The following is an 18,823-nucleotide window of genomic DNA, read 5'->3' on the forward strand; positions in this document are numbered from 1 at the left end:
CTGCAGCCCACAGGAAGGACTCCAGTTGGAGAAAATTTGTGGAGGACTGTCTCCTGTGAGAGGGGGATCATGCTGGAACCTGGGGAAAAAGTTCCAGAAGCTCCCCCCACTGAAGATGGAAGAAGTGGCAGCACTGACTGCACTCCCCATTCCCTGACCCTAAGCTGCTGGGGAGGAGGTAGAGATATCGGGAGCAGAGCTGAGCCTGGGAAGAAGGGAGGTCTGGGGAGAAAGTGTTCTCAAGATGTGGTAATGCTTCTCACTGTCCTATTCTGCCTTTTAAGTGTTGTTTTTGTCAGTGTCTAAATTATATTTATGCTCTTTTTCACTTCCTCCAATGTGTCAGTGTTTTGCCCATGGCCATAATGGGTAATTCATTCCTTCCTATCCTATCTTGAATCCTGAGCCTTTGCTTCTTTTCTTCTTCCCAGCACTTGAGGAGGGGTGGGAGAGAAGCAGGGAGTGAGAAGATGCAGGGTTCTCAGTTGCCCTATGGACTGGAACCAAGACACCCCATTATGCTTTCAATCATTAAATTAATACAATTCAATTAATGTAAAGAAATGCTTGTACATAAGGATATGCATATGCTACCGAGTAACAAGACAGATTAATAATGGATCCGCACAATAAAACTATTCTGAAACTATTATTAGCATATGGGCAGGGAGGGGTTACTTAGAATGACTGTTGTCCGGGTTTGTGTATAAAACACCTGTAAGCTGGTGAAGTGCATGAACTATATTCTCAAGCTTGCATTATGATTTAGTTTCATACAGAAGAAATCCAGCTTGTGCACTTCCAAGACCACTCCACAATGTTATGCAAAGCACAGTAAGTGTGGGTGATCTGGAATTTCACAGTAGCAGTACACAGGATCAAAAATACACCAGTGTAAGCAAACCTTAAAGTTACCATACAGTCAGAATTTAGAAAAGTAGCAAAGTGCCTGCATAGCTTTAAGCACAGGAATGTTCTCAGTGGTTTTGTTAGAAAAGCTCTTAAGTTCATGAACTTGGCAAAGTTTATATACCTCATTATCTGTATGCTTTGTTAAAATACAACCCAGCATCATTCTATGAAAACAGTTTTTACATTGCAAATCCATGTAGATTTTTAAATTAAATGACATGTTCTGAAACTCAAAAACATCCTGCACTTTCTTAATATTTATGTAGATAGTTCATTTATCTAGCTATTTGTTTCCCTTACAGTACAGAAGTACTTTCAGTGACAGATGTCTTAATGAAAAGGAATACGTCATCTTCTCTCAAAAGTATGAATATGCAGTTAATATCATCAGCTTGGTAATCAGAAGTTAGAATGACTAAAAGGTTGGAAAAACATTAGTGGTGTTCTGAGGGTCACCCAACCAAGCCAATATTTTCTGTTTTTACAAAAAGCTGTAGAAGGATTATCTCACTCTTCTATGACATGTCAAAACCCACTAAAGACACAAAATATTAATACATTTGAATTTCAAGAAAATCAGGGAATAAGTGGTTTTTACTTCTCATTTTTTTTCATCATCCACAAACAAGTATGGACTAGCATGGATGTCATGGAGAATAATCAGGTAATTCATCCTATAGAATTAGTTTTACAATGGTAACATCCTTGTGGTGAATGTCCATAAGCACAGGAATATATGTCTCCAGCTTTGCTACACCATACTATCGATTCATATAGCCAGATTATGAGACTATGAAAACATGACAAAATGAAAATGAAGACTGAGAAAGAGAGCTATTTCACGGTCATATTTGGAAGTGCAACTTATGGTCTATGATGACAAACAAAACACTTAAATTGGCACAATTCAAAGTGTCAGACTTGAATTCTGTATCATATGACATAATAAAAATTATAATTCTCCAGCCTTATTCATGACTGTAACCAACAGTGAATGACTAATGATAACAACCAGAATTTCAAATAAGCTGACTTTAGTTGATGTTAGTTTATGTAGTACAGATAAACGTGTTAGCTAAATGTAAATCAATTGTTGCACAGTATTAGACAAAGATCTAATGCTCACTGGAACTTGCAATGTGTTGACTGTCAGAATGATCATCATGATCTCATATTTTTATCAAATTGGACTGTCTAACCTCTCAAAGGAGTGGTGAAGTCCAACAGCTATAGGTTAAAGAGTTTAAAGAGATTCCTCAACAGCATGAACTGCAAAACCACACACAGCAAACATTTCAAACATTTCCCTAAAATTCCTGAAGAAACCCAGGCTAAAACATACTAGAGAGCATAGCTCTCAAAAGGTCAAGTTAAAAACCATGAAAACTCCTTTGCCTTTCTAATTTTGGTATTGTTCTCAGTATAAAAGATTAATGAATGGTACACTTAAATTATGTAAAACTGCTGGATGTGATAACCTCCATAAAAACTGGAGATCAAAAGTTACACCTTGGTAAATACACTGCAGTGAAGTCCAGAAAATTCATGAACATCCTTAAGCTTGGAAAGAAAACTGGACACAGAAGATACAGGAAAATATAGTTGCTTATCAGCTGTTTCAGATTGTTCTAGTGCCTTCACTTGCAGTTACTTTAGGGTCATCTTGAAACAACTGAGATTTTGGTCTTGATCTTCTACTGTATTACATTGGTCAGCCATGAAGGAAATTAAAGGCAATGGCTATACACATTGACCTCTTTCTGGGTATCAGTTCATATTGCCAACTGCTATAACTGCTGTACACTGAAAAGTCTGAAATGATCAGTAGTAGTCATCTGCATGATTATCTTGGCTTCCAAACTAGTTGCATAAGAAGTTTTGGTAATGAAATCCCTCTGAATTCTGTGTTTGTACCAATACTTTCCATAAGTAATACCCCATCCGCCTCCTTCTGCAAACATATGTGTACAAATCACATCACAATTACAGATTAGGCTCATTCCTAAGAGAAGATCACTCTTGAAGTTGATGCAACATTAGAAATCTACCTCAAGGTGCAGGAACTGAAACCAAGTACTTGAACAGTCAAAAATCTGTAAAATTTCTTCAGCAGGACTGGAGTACACTCAACTACACCTAAAGAAGACATAATTACATAATAGAGACAATAACGGCACATGCTCCAACTAACTTAAACTTCAAATTGTCTCACATACTCACATGGTTAACAATCTCTGAGTATGCCTGCATATAGGAGGCACAAAAAGAATTAATTGCATCTTCTCAGATACCTTTGAATTATTTAGTAAACTTGGTGACCATTTACAATCCGTCATGACCTTTGGAAATGTCATATGTGAAACAATTATGAAGAACAAAGAGAAACTTTATTCCTTAAGTTTAATCTTCTTTAAATATCTGAAATAAAAATCCAGATTCTTTTTTTTTAAAGATAGCCATGTATATCAGAGTGATATAATGATGATTAGTTTTAATATGCAGAAGCATTTTCATATATTAAGACACACTTTGGAGTGTAAATACTGGAAAAGTATCCATTCTTACCTTCCATTTTCCACATGTAGCAGGTGCCTGAACAGAATGCGTGAACTGAACATAAATAATATTTCTTATTTTTACCTTTTATATAATAAATAGTTATTGTATACTGTTAAAGTGAAATATTGTAATTATTTAATTAACCTGTTTTGCCCTCTGTAAAATGCAAAAGCTATAAATACAGAAGCAAATCAAATTGAGTTCTGCCGTAGGCAAGAAACCAGCCTCCAGTGGATAGCCTGCTGCTCAAACATCATTTGTTAATTTCAGTCTTTATATTTTCACGGGAAAAAGTAAGGGTACACATGCAGTATAGTGGTATTTAGCAATTTTCCAGAGTTTGGTACTATAAAAATAATTCTGATCTTAAAAAAGGAGACACAGCTTAATCCAATTAATTCAGGAAGAGAAGAATCTCTGTTCTAAGTGAAACATTTCAGACAAGTAAAACCCAGAAAAACAATTTTTAAAATGACATTTATATGTGTCCCTACTTAACATTGTTTCCATACACAGCCTCTAGCAAAAGCTGATTTTCAGTATAACTCATTTTACCCATTGTCTGTCACCTAAAAAATTACTGACAATAGGCTACAATACAGTCCTGATATTAATAAAAAACTCAGGAAATAACTTAAAACCATAAGAAAAAAATCTTGCTTTTTATGTCACTATTTTAAAGTGCTGTTGGTAACATCATCTAACGGCTGAAGTATTAATGGCAGCCAAATGCACTTGCCACAACCTAATTTTGTGATTATCAGAGAACTTAGATTTGCTTTAACAAGTACAAGCACACTGAAAACCTTTTTATAGTTTCTTATACTCCTCTGTCACAAATATCTTCATTTATAACTCTTATATCTCACTGCAAGAGAAATCTGAGTTATGGACGTTAACCCATTAAATCTCCTGTATTATAATTTTTTTATGGGAAAACAAATAATGCACCTCCTAATGGCTGCAGATACTGCAACATATATTTATTTTTTTTCTTAATTCTATTCTCCACTTAGTAGCAAGCTGTCTGACTTGATTGTCCTATATCACAATGGCAAGTCATCTAATGAAACACTTTACTGCATTCTTACGTAAAAGAGGAACATTAAAGAATATGCCATGTTTACTTCTTTGCTTGCTCATTAAACAACATATTAACAGGGCTTGTCATATTGCAGGTCTAGAACCAGACTTTCACCTCTGGTAGATTTCACATAAATAAATTTATCAAACTTATGAATGTTTGTATTTCATAGATCTCTGTGATGCACATACATTTCAATATGATCACAAATAAAAATGTTCTGCCTAAAAATAATTAGAAGTTTACTTGCAAAATAATGTAGCAATTACGGTAACAAACATCTCATCTACTCTGAAACAAGAAGTACAGGTCAACAAAGACTGACAAGTTGCTGTGTTTTGCATAATTCCTTCAGTTTTGTTTCTTGCCAAATATACTTCCACTGTTTTTCTTCTAAAGATGGGTGAAGTCAGTTCTGTATTTTGGGTTGGTAACAGGTAGCAATGTAAGTCATTATTTACCTTAGTAACCATAATGTCTGTGTTCAACTGTGATTTACTGGATTAACACAAGAGATTCACATTCTTCAGGGGAAAAAAATTCTGAAACTTTCACTGACTTCATTTGTGATGATTACATTTCTGAGATATAACAGATTTTAAAATAGTAAGCAAATATTTTAGAAGAGTAACTAAATTAAAGCTAATAAGCCAATACAACAAGAAAAGCAAATAACTGAATTCTTATAAATGACCAAATAGATAGACAAAGCCATATTAACACCACTAAAATTGCAAAATCAAAGTGTTAAGAAATGCCAGGATTCAGAACTGCTTATGCAACTTTAATTTGTCCTCACGCTGCAGATACATTATAATGGAGTGTTTAATTAAGATTAATGTTAAGGGTAACCACTAATTCCGAGTGGCCAATTTTCATTGCACAGCTCTGTGTGTTCCTAGTTCAGTTCACACTGACTTTAGGATGTCTGCAGTACTTCACATTTCTGCAGTTATAAGTCTTTGGATGAGGTTGGAAACTAAGAAAATGAGCATTAATATCAATTTATTACCACTGTAAAAACATTTGGTTTAAGTGACTTACCTAACATTGCAGAGGAACTCTGTGTCACAGTGAAACTTAATCCAATTCTCAAAGGCATCATTCAATTACTCTAAGACTGTCTTTTCCTCTTCTTTCAGACCTCTGCCATATTGACTGCATAGTTTCAATTTTTTTTTTCAGCTAATTAATTAGAGATTCTGTCTATGAATGCCTTCCTTCTCCCCAAAACCATGAATCATCCCTAAAGCTACTCCTTGGGCTGAATGAGACCAAGACTCTGTGTTATACAGGGTGGAACAGAACGACAGATGGACAAGGTGCAGGAGTAGACAGAAGGAAGGGCTACCACATAGTTATCATTCACCGTATAAAAATTCAAAGTCAACATAAAGATTGTATAACCAACAAGTTCATATCTTTCATTATGAACATCTCCTAAGTGTAAGATCCTTACATACAGTACATGCAGGTATTTCCCTAAATAGTGTGGAAGTGAATGACAGAAAAAAAATGTTATCACATTGATACCCATAGATCACCAGAAGGCTTACAGTCTTTAAATCCACCTCACGCCTTTACACTTAAGATCATCAGTTAGGGAGTAGTGCAGTAAATTACTACTCCCTAGAGGAGAGGGTAACCTCATATATGCTTTATAGTGAATCTTATTTACTAAAAGCAGATGTACTATGAAAGTGAGATACATTGAGTTTCAGGCTCTATTAAGCAATTTGGGTACAGACATTTCTTCTTTTTCTCTTAAAACTTGAAGTTTTGTTACTCTCTTTATCCTGTCTCATCCACTAGTAGCTACTTTTATTGCTCCCCTTTCCACTCCTCTGGCTTCTCACCTCATGTTGCGTTAGTGGTATTACTTAAGTCTTGATTTTCTTTTCCCATGCTTTATGTCTTTTTTTTTCTGCTCTTGTCATTTTTTTTTATTGTCATACATTATTTTCTGGTTCTACATCACCACAGAGTTTCCCTTTGTTACCTCTTTTCTAGTCTTGTCTCGTGATCCCCATCCTGTGGCTCCTTGGTCCAGTCTCTGTGCTCAAGGATTCTCAGTTTCTCTTTGAAGTTCTACTCTGTTTTCATATTTATCTTACACTTCTTATTTCCCAAATCATCTTCTGCTGGTCCTAAACTTCTTGTCTGGATGATCACACACTCCTTTCTTCCTGGGGTCTCAACAACACATTTCCCTTGTTTTGTTCTCCTTTACCAACAATTCAATTTTCCGCAGACACCAAGCTGTTATTCCAGCCTTTTTCATCCATTCAACACCTAGTCCTATTTTTACCCTGACCTTTCATCACACTTGGGCTTATTCTAGATCTAGTCTCCCCAAAATGTTTATCTGACTGTATTTTTCCTTCCTCCTTTATCTAGTTTTCCTTTTATTTTGGGCCCAGTGACATAATTTTGATTCTGTATAGTGTCAGCAGCTTAAAAAACAACACAAATCTCTGCAACCAAGGATCTGGAGCTATCTCACACTTCTTGGGTACTGTGTTCTCTCAGACCACAGCTGCTACGGAACAACACGAGCAGGGCTGCTCCCTACAAAAAGGTGAGCTAAGAGCACAGGGATGCCCAGCCCATCAGCACAGATACCTCACTCGCCACAGCCCCATCCCACACTACTCAAGCAAGAACAGACCCAGAAATTATAGCAAAGTCCAACCAAGAGCCCAGGTCATAAAGTAATACCAGGGCAATAAAGCAGGTCAGAAATCACAGCATGAAGTCAATCTGGAGATCGTGGTTCTGATCAGTGATCACTAGGCAAATTAAGATTAAGACACTGATTAAAACCTGGATTAAAGTATTCCAGGGCCATGTAAAACTAGAACTAAGCTAAAGACACAGCTTCTAACATGGCTCAGCTTAAATAGAGATTCCAGGCCCATGAGTGTGGGTGGAGACCCCAGGTGAAGCTGGTCAGGACCATTAAGTCTTACCAATGCCATCAGCATTCTGACTGAACATCAGGGCGAAAATTGGAGTATACAATTTCTCATATTCCCTGTTTTCTTGCTAAAGAGAATTTTGGTGTGCATGCCATGACACAATCAAGTAGGTCTTCAGTAAGGGCAATTTTAGCATCAGAACTGTTTAGACAAAAGCTAAGGATAGTCTACTCTTTCTACTCCTAATTGTGATATCTAACGTTATGCCACCCAACGAAATTGCAATCTCATTGCTAGAAAGCAATAGCAATCCAGTTGGGCTGGATAGCTGTATTTCACTGCTAGATCACCTAACTCTTAGGAGAATGTTGAGTAGAGAGAGAATGTGTAGAAATTTTAAAGGCTATGATCTAAGTCGGTCGTGTGCATTTTTTTTATTTCCCTGGGGCTTATGCCTTCAGCTGATTTTCATAAAGACAGCAAAAGAAATACTCTTGACAGAAAGGCCCCATCAAGTCTCAATTTTTTTTTTTTTTTTTTTAAGCAAGGATGTGCTAGAACAAATATCTTAGGAGTCTTTAGTATGGGCAAAACAATGTATTTGTTCAATTCTTTGAGTATTACTCTGGATCAGCTAAAATACTTCTGAGTTTTATTTTAAATAATTTTCAACTCATGATGCACTATTGTGAAAAATTTGGTTTGAAAAAAACAAAATCTTGAATCTAAATGCTTAGAGCCTCCTTTTAAATTACCAGAACGTCTGAAAAAATCACTGTAAATGTACTGGTGTCAGTAATCAAAGATGCTCTTAAGAAAGTAAAATGGATGACTGTGATCTACAGAATGAACAAGTTCCTTTTTACTGAGCTTTTGAATACTTCTTTGTCACCTCAGCCAGGTGAAAGAGAGGTTTTTTTTCAACACCTCACATAATCTCTGCATAAGTAATAAAACACAAAGCAATTAAAAATTACAAAGCATGAGAAATAACCAAACAATAGATAATTGGAAAAATATATATTTCAAAGACGTTAGATAGGATGTATTCTAAACTATATGTAAACATGTTCATCCAAGCATATTTAAAACACAGTCTCTAATTAATTCCATGCAGTAATATGTTCTTATGGTAAACTGTAATGTACATTATATGTGTTTCAATCATAAGTAAATAAGGATATAAGAGGTGTTAAAGTTATATAGTTCTGTAATTTTGTAGTTTGGGTTAAGTAAGTTTAAAATTTCTTCAAGTAGTTGCTTCTTACTTGACAGATAGAAGACGCGGGAGAGCACACACTTTTGATAATTATCAGACACTTAGGAGGAGGAGGACATAACTAGAATGTATGGAGAATCATGTTACCAGCACCATTTTTTCTGTGTCTTCATTTCACAAATTATATGGATGAGAGGTCAGGTAATGAATAAGATAATTCTGCTTCCACTCACTATAGGTAATTCTCATCTGCAATTATTTTCACCAACTCAAAGTGTCCATTATCTACTTTTCAATGAGAATGATACTAGTTCGGTTTGACCTTGGTTCCCTTTGCATTGCCATTGCATTGACAGCACTGTTTTAGAGACTTTTTTTTTTCCCCAAAAAAGCCAGCAAAATATCTCATATTTATAATTGCTATATAAATGGGACTTCATCCCACACATATTTTATACGTAGTAATTGCAGCATGCAATTCCTTTTACTTCGTTCATCTTACCAACTAACACAGAAGAAAATTTCACTGAATTCATAATATTGTTCTGGAACTGATACATACTGTATATTTACACACCAATATGTTTTATGGAAATGAACACATTTCTTCTCAGGAGCATATTTTCAAACTTCAATTGCTCTTTACTGAAGCCAATTTTTTTCAAACAAAAAAAATGCAATGCGTTTCAAGTCTATATATTTTTATACACACCAATATATTTTCACAGTTGGATAGATTTAACTAAATTAGTAGTTACAGTATTTGTTCAAACCAATGCATTTTTGCTGGCATCTGGTAAGTAAATGTTATCCAATTTTTTTTTAGGAATCGTCTTCAACCAAACCCACATCATTTAAAACAACAGCAATTCACCTCCACCCCCCAAAATTTCTTACCCAAAACAAACAGAGCCCCAACTCTGTTGTTCCAGCTGCTGAAGTGTGGCAAAGGGGTAACGTAAAAACCAAATACACAGACTTCAGTCAAGGCACGTCTGATCCCAATTTCCAGGTAGGCCCATAGCGGTGCACAGGGCAGGGAAATGCTCTTCCTGTGATGGTACATGTTGCCTTCTGGCCTCTGCCCTAGGGAAGCCATGCCGCCACTTCCAGGTGGGAGAGGGCAAATATAAGAATGAAGGACGCGCTGCTGCGAGAGACGGCTCTTACCCAACCGTAAGGCCTTCTGTAAGGCTAGGTGGCAGCTGCATGGGGTTTTTGTCACAACATTTTTGTATTGAGCCATGTAAATAAGTCTCACTTTCCAAATTACTATTTTAAATGTGATCGTGAGTGTTTAGCAGTATTGCAAGTCAGGATGGAATCTGTCTCTAACTTCTGTCACTTCCAGCTTGCCTTCTCCATACCTTATATCCTGTGGGGCTTTTTTGTTGTTGTTGTAACTCTGCAATTTTATTTTGACTACTTCCTCACTACCCTCTAGAATATACAAAGTTTACTTAAAAATATGTATCTTTCAGACCATAACACAGAGCAAGTGTTTCTAGAGCTGTGTTTCACAGCTTGTAAGACCGGAAATTTCTCCCTCCTTAAATTCTCTCAACATCTCCCACTGTTTCATGAATTTAACAGAACCACAATGTTTTATCAAATAAATAAGCCTTCCTTGGGTATCATTTGCTCTTCTTAATCCCTGACTGCTGATGCTATCAAGAGGCAGCATTGAAATCATGATTACCCCTTCAGATTCTCCTTGTCTTTCAAGGCAAACTCTAGAGGCAAACTGACCCAATGCAACAGACGCCTCCTTCTAGAGAAGGTGTAATTTAGCTTTTCAGAGAGAAGCCCAAACTCTTGATGATCAGGAGAAAAAAAGAGCATGCAAGCAAGTTAACAGAGCACGAGGTGGGCCAGGTAATGAAGTGGTTAGTGGTCTGAGCTGTCTATCGGGGCTGCACGCAGTTCCATCAACTATTCGCTGGCACCTGTGAAATCTATGTTGTCTAGAAAATGATGAACAGGAAGTAATTGAGAGGAAACAACTACGAAAGCTGGCTGGTCTGCTAGAGGAAGGGTTTGTCTGCTAGTTTTTGAGTGAACACAAACAAGAAAAAAATTGTGAGGCAGGAAAGTGCAATGTAAGATCTATGCTGAAAGTGTAGGGGAAGGTGGGCAACTTGCTATTTATTAATTCAGCGAGAGGCAAAACTTGCGGACTCCTGAATCATGCTTGGAGACTAAGTTATTTTGCTTTGTTTAGCATCAGGAGTATTTGTAAGTGTCAGCATGACGGATATCAGGATAATGCTGAAGAACTTCTCTCTGGTTCTGATAAAAAGTTTACCTTTTGCACCTGGTTTACAGTGTTATGTCCTGTTGGTATTTTAGGGGACTACTTTTTACTCTGTTCTGAAGTGTATTTCATGAAGAGACCCTGTTGCCCTTTCGGTCTGGAAGTGACAAGGCTTCTGGCCACTCTGTGCCCGAGCTCAAGCTCCGCAGGCTGATTACAAAGTTCTGCCCGTTAGGTTAGGTTTAGACATGAGCTGCCACTGAACGTCGTAAGACAGCTGTAGCTTTCCTATAGCGCTTCCTGGAACAAGGCTACAATCAAAAGTGTGTTTTATCAAAAGTACAGAGCTGTCAGTTATCATAATTAATGCAAAAGCACTTCAGGATGGATTACAGTCCCAATTTAGTGAAGGGTGTCAGTTACTTATTTTGTCAGAATTGCCTTTTTAATTTCCTCCCCTACCCAAAAAAATGCAAATTTGGAACATTTGTTAACATTTTTAGTGCTGCCTTAAAAATTATGTTTCTTTTTGTAAGACTTCTAAAATATTTTGAGAATCATTCCCCGTTCATTATTGCCTTACACGCACTGAACCTTAAGTACAGTGGGGAAACCTTCGCCTATTGTGTATTTTTTCAGTAGCAATAAAAAAGAAGTAAATCAAGAATGTACTCATCCACCAGAGACAGACTTCAGCTGCTTTCCTGTCCTCGGGCACATTCCAGTGCAACATCTTGGATAGCGTTCAAGTCACCTACTGAAGGCATGGAGATGTACGTGATGTTCATTTGCTACAAAACTGTACAGATGATAGAACTTTAAAATGTAATTCTGTAATTTGATTCTGTACTGTGCATGGACATCTTTTGGAGATAGGGGGAACTCAATGTAAATGCTGATGCAATCTCAACTGTTGCTAGGCATAATCATCACTTGCTAACGAACAAAGTGGAAGATATGACTGCAGAATACAGAAATTCCTGGATCCCACTCTAGTGCAAGCTCTTTAAGGTGAAGTTGACAACTGTTAACACTTCCCTAATGATCTGAGGCCATGCACTCTTCAGAGAAATGAGCTTTTAAAGAGCTTCTCTCTCCTATAGCTAAGAGTATTGCATCACTTCTTCATCTCAGTAAAAGCTGTTTGGTGTTAAAGAATGAGAGATCGAGGTGGAAATTCAGAGAGGTACTCTGCAAAATACACGGCATTGTATTGGAGAACACATCTCAGCAGAAAAAGGATGGAACCAGAGGTGGAGATACACCTGATCACCACAAGCATCTGGGTGCAGTGGAATCCTGCTTTCTGCAAGATAAGGCAACACAATTCCCTCCACAGATGTTTACAGACAAATCCAGCAACTTAAAAATAAGCTATTCTGACTTCATTAAGAGGTTTTGGAAAAAGGTGAATGACACTGTACTAAACACCAAATACGCAAACACGAAGCAGCAGCCTGCCATCCTGGATTTCTTATGTCTTATCTTTTAGGCCATAAGCAATTCAAGACTCCTAGCTGAATGCTACACATCCTCCCAAAGAAAGCCCTCAAATAAAAACCTTTCTTTGTTCCATTCAGAGTCCAAGCAACACTGCGAAAAGTCCAGAAAGTTCTTTATTGCCATCGTCTGGGTACCTCACAAAAGGAGCTGGTCTTATTGTTACAGTGGTGAAAATATTTAATTCTGAGGATACCGGAGACTCCGCCAATCCCTCTTTCATCTGCGGCGTTCAGGGAGACGGGAGGAGAGAGGGCTTTACACCTCCCGTGCAAGGGCCGGAGCTGGGTCCTTTCCACAGCCCCCGGCTCTGGCCGCAGCTCGCGGATACTTCCCCCGTTTGTCCGGGGCAGCGAGGCGGAGGATCCGGCAGTCCGAGAGGGGCGGGCGGGGCGCGGGCCCCGACATCCCGCGCTCCGTCACCTGCAAACTACTCCTCCCCCCGGGGCGGCTGGTGGGGTCGCTGGATTCGCGCTGGCGTCCCAACCCCACGGCCCCGCCGTCGCTGCGGCTCCCCCGCGCCGCCCGGCCCCGCCTGCCTGCGGGCTCCGGCCCCGCTCCCTCCCGTGCCGCCCGGACGAGGGGCGCCGGGCAGCGGCTCACGCCTGTCCCGCCCCGCCGCTAATCCGGCCGCAGGTGGCGGCTCCCCGCGTCGCCCCGCCTCGCCGCGCAGGGAGGCCGCCGCCGCCGCCGCCGCCGCCGGGGCTTTCCCGCTTTGGCCGCGCCGCAGCCCGGTGCTGGCGGCGCTGGGGGCCAGGGCGCGCGGCGACGGACACCTGCCGCTCCTCCCCACTTCGCGCCGCCGGTGTGGCCGCCGGGAGCGCCGCCCCCACCCCGCCGCCCGCCGCTCTCTGCCCCGGGGCGGCGCCTCCCCCCGCCGACCCCGCGCTCCGCCAAGCGCGCCGCCAGCCGCCACCGCTTCAGGACCGGGTCTGGACAGCGCCCCGCCGCCCGCCCCCCCCTCCGCCACCCGGTCGCTCACCGCCCATTGGCCGGAGAGCCGTCTCGGAGCCCGGTCTCCTCGCGATTGGCCCGAGCCGGCTGCCACTCAGCGGCGCGGGAGGTAGGGTCTGGAACCTCGCTCGCGGCTGAAGGCTCTGAGAAACGCCCGTTTGTTTTGTAACCTGCCGTCTCGCACCTCCTCCGTCACCACCTCATTGGCAGTCCGGCCCAACCCGGGGACTTCCTATTGGAGAGCCCTCGGTGCCAGTCACACACCCACCTGAGGGGGCGGTCCAGGAGCCAAGGGGCGTGCCGTGCCCCTGGAGGTGTGGCCAAGGAGGGGCAGGGGCGTGCCCACAGCACAGGGAGGGCCGGGGTGTGGTCCGGGGGGCGGAGATGTGGGCGTGGCTCCGGATAGAAAGGGGCGGGGCGGGCGGCGGGGGCGGGGCGAGGCCAGGGGAGCCTCGCAAGCGGAGATTGCCCTTGTGTCTCGAGCCGGGAAGCGGCTGGGAGCGGAGCGGAGCAACCTCCCCGCGCGCCGCGGCGCCAGTGCAGACCACCCCCTCCCTCCCCCCCCCGCGACGGGACGGGACAGGACAGGACGGAGAGGCGAGCGGACAGACGGACGGACCCTCGGGCAGGGGCAAGGAGAACCACCGGCGGCAGCCGGCACCGCTCCGCAGGGGGAATCTGAACCTGCCCAGCAGCGCCGGAGCCAACGGAGAGAGCCGCTCCCCCCTCCTCGTCTTCCTCCCTCCCCAATCCACCCCCGCGACCCTGGTCCTCCTCCTCCTCACCCCACTGGATACAGCGAGGGAGACACTGCGGCGGAGGCGGCGGCGGCGGCGGCTCCTGCGGGGGGAAGGAAGCGCCCGGAGAGCGGAGCGGCGGGAGGCTGCGGACCTGCGTGCCTGGCGCCCACCCAGCCCGAGGGGAGCCCCCAGGATGCGGCTGCAGCCGGGCGCACTCCTGCGCTTCTACAGCCTCTGCGGGATCCTCGTACAAGGTACCGCCTCCTCCCCACCCCTGCCCCGCGTGGGGAGGGAGGGACCCCGGGGGGCACCGCCGCGGCCCGGGGCACCCCAGGCGCCCCTGCCCACCCCCGCCCTTCCCCCCCGCCGCCCCTCTCCTGACCCGGTCATTTTCTCGCCCCTCTGCCGGCTCCCTCCGCTCCCCGCCGCCCTCTCCTCTCCTCGCCGGGCGCCCCCAGCCTCCCGCTCGGGTAGCGCTATCCAGCGCTAAACCGCCGCACGGTTGTTAACCCTTCCTGCCCTTCCCCCGTCAGCCTCTTCCCGCCCTCGTTCGCCCTCCGCGCTTCTCCCTTCCCTCCTCCCCCCCCCTCCCCCGCCGCCAGCCGCTCGCCGCCCCCCGCAGCCACCCCCTTCAACTCCCCGTCACCTCCTCGCTCGCCCGCCCGCCGCAGACGTGCCCCCGAAAGTGCGAGTGCAGCCGCAGCAGCGGCGTGTGCGCTGCAACAACATCCCGGGGAAACGTGCGGGCTCCGGCCGTGCCTCCCCGGGAGGGAGACGGGGGGGTGTGGGGGGGGGCGGTGCGGGGTGGTTGCGGGGGGGGTGTGGGGGGGTTGGGTCTGTGCCTCGGTCGCGCCGCCGCCGAGAATGCGTGTCTGTATGTGAGGAATAAAATATATACGCAGGGTAATCGGATGAGCCGGGGGTTCGGAAGCGGATCCCTTCACCATCCTGCTCCAGGCTGCTCATCCTGCAGCTAGTTTCCAGACTGGATGCATTCCCCTCTCCCTCCCCCTCCTCCCCACCGCCGCCTTCTCGCCCGCCGCACCGCCGCTCCCCGCAACTAACGCCATCCGTCCGAGGCCAGCGTAGCGGCCGCCGCGGAGGGGAGACCCGCGGCACGCTGCGAGGGTGACGGTGACCGCCGCGCCTGCCCGCGGGAGATCATCCCGTTCCCCCCTCCCCCGACCTCCCCGGCTCCGGGGGGTGAAGCGGGCCGGTAGCCGAGCTCGGCGGCGCTGCGCCGCCGCCGCCGAGAGTTTGCCCCCTCAGCGGCGGCGGGATGGCGGCGCAGCCCCCCCGCCGTGGGGCCCGCGCGGGGCGGGCGGGAGGTAACGGTCGGGCGCGCGGGTCACGGCGGGCGGCGGCCGCGAGCGGGGTCAGGCGGGCGGCCGCTCCTCAGGGCGGCGGCGAGGGCCGGGGGGGGTGGGCGTCCCCCTCCCCTCGCTCGGCTTGCGGGGTGTTTCGGTTTGGGAGGGAGAAGCGAATGAACGATTAAACTAAGTGACCTTCTGAGATTATTATATTTTTTCCTTTTTTTTTTTTTTTTTTTTTTTTGCCTTCTCGCCTCCGTTGTGCCATTTCGCGTCAAGTTTAATATATTTCGCGTTTCCCTCGGCTGCGTCATGTGTCGGGCGATCTCCGGCGGGAGTAGCGGCTGGCAGCCCGTAGCGGGAGCAGAGGCGGCCGCCCCGAGGGCCCGAAACACGCGAGCCTCGCACCCCACGCCTCCCCCCGCCCCCCCCCCCCCCCCCCCCCCGCCACCTCCCTCGGCCAGGAACCGCCGAGGGCTCCCGCCCCACAGCCCGGCGAAGTTACCGGTCTTGGAGGCGAGAACGAAGGGAAGGCGCTTGGCAACTGCAAAGGACAGTTTCATCGGGCAGATTATTTGTATTCTTTACCAATGTTTATGAGTTGCCCTGTACGTCACTGCACAAGGAGCTGCTGTGTTGGGGCTATACAAGATTATTTATTGGGGCATGTGTGGTGGGCTGCACCTGGGGGTTGGTTCCTCTCTGCCTTTTAACATTTCCCTGTGAATTGTCAATTCATTGCCCTGCAAAGAAGGGGGTGGGGGGGAGGGGGGGAGGCGTCTGGACTGACTTTCTGTCACCAATAGAATGGGGGATGCTGCTGGAGGAGGAGGATTTGATCTTTCCTAAGATGCAATCAGCTGCATTCAGCACTTCGCAGTTTTGAGAGTAAACCAGTGATTAAAAACAGTGATGCCTTTCACTGCAGTTTAGGGAGTGTGCCAGGCAAAATGTAACTCTGTGAACTGCATCAGGTAAAAAACATGTTGCAAGAAAAGGGGTGTAATACCAATCTGACAGTGGCTGTGTGAAAATAACCGGATTGGGCCTGTCCTTGCAGATGGGTAAAAGTGGTGCATAACACACTGCCCAGCTTGCTCTCTGCGTATATAAAACATCTTCTTCTTTCCAGTTTCTCACACAATTATTTTTTCAGTTCCTGATTAAAACTTCAATCAAAAATACTTAGTTGCTCCATATACCATGCTTCATCAGAGTGCTGTTTCAGGATGCACTTTTGCTGGGCACTATTTAAAAAAAAAAAAAAAAAAGGCCGAGTGACATGACAGATATATCAAGAACCCGTAACTCTCAAACAGGAGTGAGAGGAAATAAGTTCTACTCTCCTTTTCTCCTAAGGTAAAGGAAAATGGAGAAGATGATGAGTAAATATTTTCTAGGAGAAGACTGTCCTGAATAGTGACCATAGCTAACAGAACATTAAATTCTTTTGGTCCACCTTTTAGGGCTACTTCATAAATGTTGTTTTCTCAGTTTATGCCACTTATTTTGGCCCAGCTAGCAGGCACATTTACCATATTAGACACATTTCTTGTTGGCAGCTTTATACCTGCATTTAAAAGTAGTTTTTCCCGTTGGCTTGCTTTGCTTCCCCACACTGTGTGGTGAAGTGGCTCAATGGATTTGTTAGTTTCCTCTGATTTTCTGTTTGTGGGCCATGGGATACGCAGATTTTTCATTAGCTCTGTACATGAATAAGATCTTTGTTCTGAGGATTTGAAGCACTTCAGGATTTTAACTACGGATGGTTCCTGTTAGTGAAACTGAAGCTAATTAAGTTGAAAGACAAGGTGACAGAGTCAAGCTGACGTGTGTGCTGTATGGAAGTGTGCCTTTCTGGCATGATCTGAGGAGAGACTTGCTTAAGGAATCTGTCCTGAGTATTGATGGAGCATCAGCTGAGGGAAGAGGACATAGAAAAATGCTTCTCAGCTTGTGTGTGGAATAGCATTAACAGCAGGCAGTCCCTTCAGAAAGGAGGCAAACAAGAAGTAAAAGAGCCCAGTGTCAACTGCTTGCTGTGAAAGGGGAGCGATGGAGGTGGAAGAGGGAGTAATAACATGTTGAGCTGAGAAGCGGTTTGTCAGCTGAGTTCGGGTATGATAATAGTCTGCTCTGCCCTCTCCAGCGTTTGCTGTGAAAATGGTAGGATCTCTGGCTGCTGCTGTTCTTAGCTTGTGTACTGTAATGATTTTCGAGTACTTAAAGGGTGTCCCAAGGGGTTAAACTGTTACACGTGTTGACTGTCGGTGTTACATTTTTGGTTAGTTCTGATTGTTTTTTTCCTTTCAAGAATTTAGCCTTCCTTAGATAAAATGTAACAGTTGGAGGACAGCATGTATTTAGAACAACTGAAGTACGTCATCTGAGTTCTTTTTATGCGATCTGAAAAGTAAGCACTTTATTGTGAGGAGTTATCACATGAGAAACTGTAATATTAAAAATAGTTTTGTTGGATTCCTAACATACAGATACGGGTTAAGATTATCCCGGCATTGTAGCTGCTGTAGCCCCCTGCTGTGTGATAATGCAAATGGCATCGGATGCCTTAATGTGCTCCGCTTCCAAGAAGACTCCGGGTTGTGCTGTGTGTGGTAGCAAATGATCTACTTTCGGTTCTCTGCCAACACCAGGCAAATCTTCTCGACATGGTTTCTTCAGACACTACACTTCAAATGCTTGCAACCTGTCTACTAATGAGAATAATGTAGGGGCACTTTAATTTGTTTGAAACTGTGATCACTGATGCAACAAATCAGTCAAGACAGATAATTGCTTACGGTGGGACAGATTATTTTTTCTTTTTCATAAACCCAGATCTATTACAAGCAGAATTAAAACCAAACCAAGCAAATATGCAAATGAATGGCTGCTTCTCAGATCATCTAAGATGATTTAAGATAAAGTTGTCATATGCTACTCAGTATCTTGTGTACATAGATTGTTTGGAATTTTCAGTAGGATTTCTGTTAGTAGAATCTTGGCAACCCAGTGTCAAGGGTATGCATAGGAATTGTCTTGACAGCTAAGTGTTGTTGCACTAATACAGTGTAGAGCAAGCCAGAAGCATGTTGTTGTAATGCTGTAAGTTCTCAGAGCATGTAGACAATTTCAGAAGATTGTAGAAGAATAGATAGTTTTGATAGAATCTTTATTTGGAATATTTTATGCACAAGTTGAAACACAAAATGTATCACTCTACTTGATGGTGGCTGTCTTTCTATGACTTCTGTCAATTGAACCAAGGCTTGGCAGGTTTATTAGGTGCTGTTTTCAGGTTAGTTAATATTTTATGATTTTTTTTTGCTTGATTTCTTAATGATAGTCATCATATAGCAGTTCATGTTAAGTT

At 44.1% G+C, this 18,823-nt stretch overlaps 1 protein-coding gene across 3 annotated transcripts in view; it reads left to right on the top strand.

Annotated features, from left to right (window-relative positions):
- The first annotated feature begins 13,706 nt into the window (after nucleotides 1-13,706).
- Nucleotides 13,707-18,823, top strand: part of CADM2 (cell adhesion molecule 2) — a 684,646-nt gene continuing 679,529 nt past the window's right edge. For all 3 annotated transcript variants that reach the window (XM_042789099.1, XM_042789101.1, XM_042789100.1), the window contains exon 1: nucleotides 13,707-14,394. In XM_042789099.1, the coding sequence (XP_042645033.1) occupies nucleotides 13,785-14,394 (610 nt within the window). In that variant the 5' untranslated portion in view covers nucleotides 13,707-13,784. The remainder of the gene's footprint in view (nucleotides 14,395-18,823) is intronic.

This window comes from Tyto alba, unplaced genomic scaffold (genome assembly GCF_018691265.1).
Source record: "Tyto alba isolate M040663 unplaced genomic scaffold, T.alba_DEE_v4.0 Super-Scaffold_14, whole genome shotgun sequence".
Lineage (NCBI taxonomy): Eukaryota > Metazoa > Chordata > Aves > Strigiformes > Tytonidae > Tyto > Tyto alba.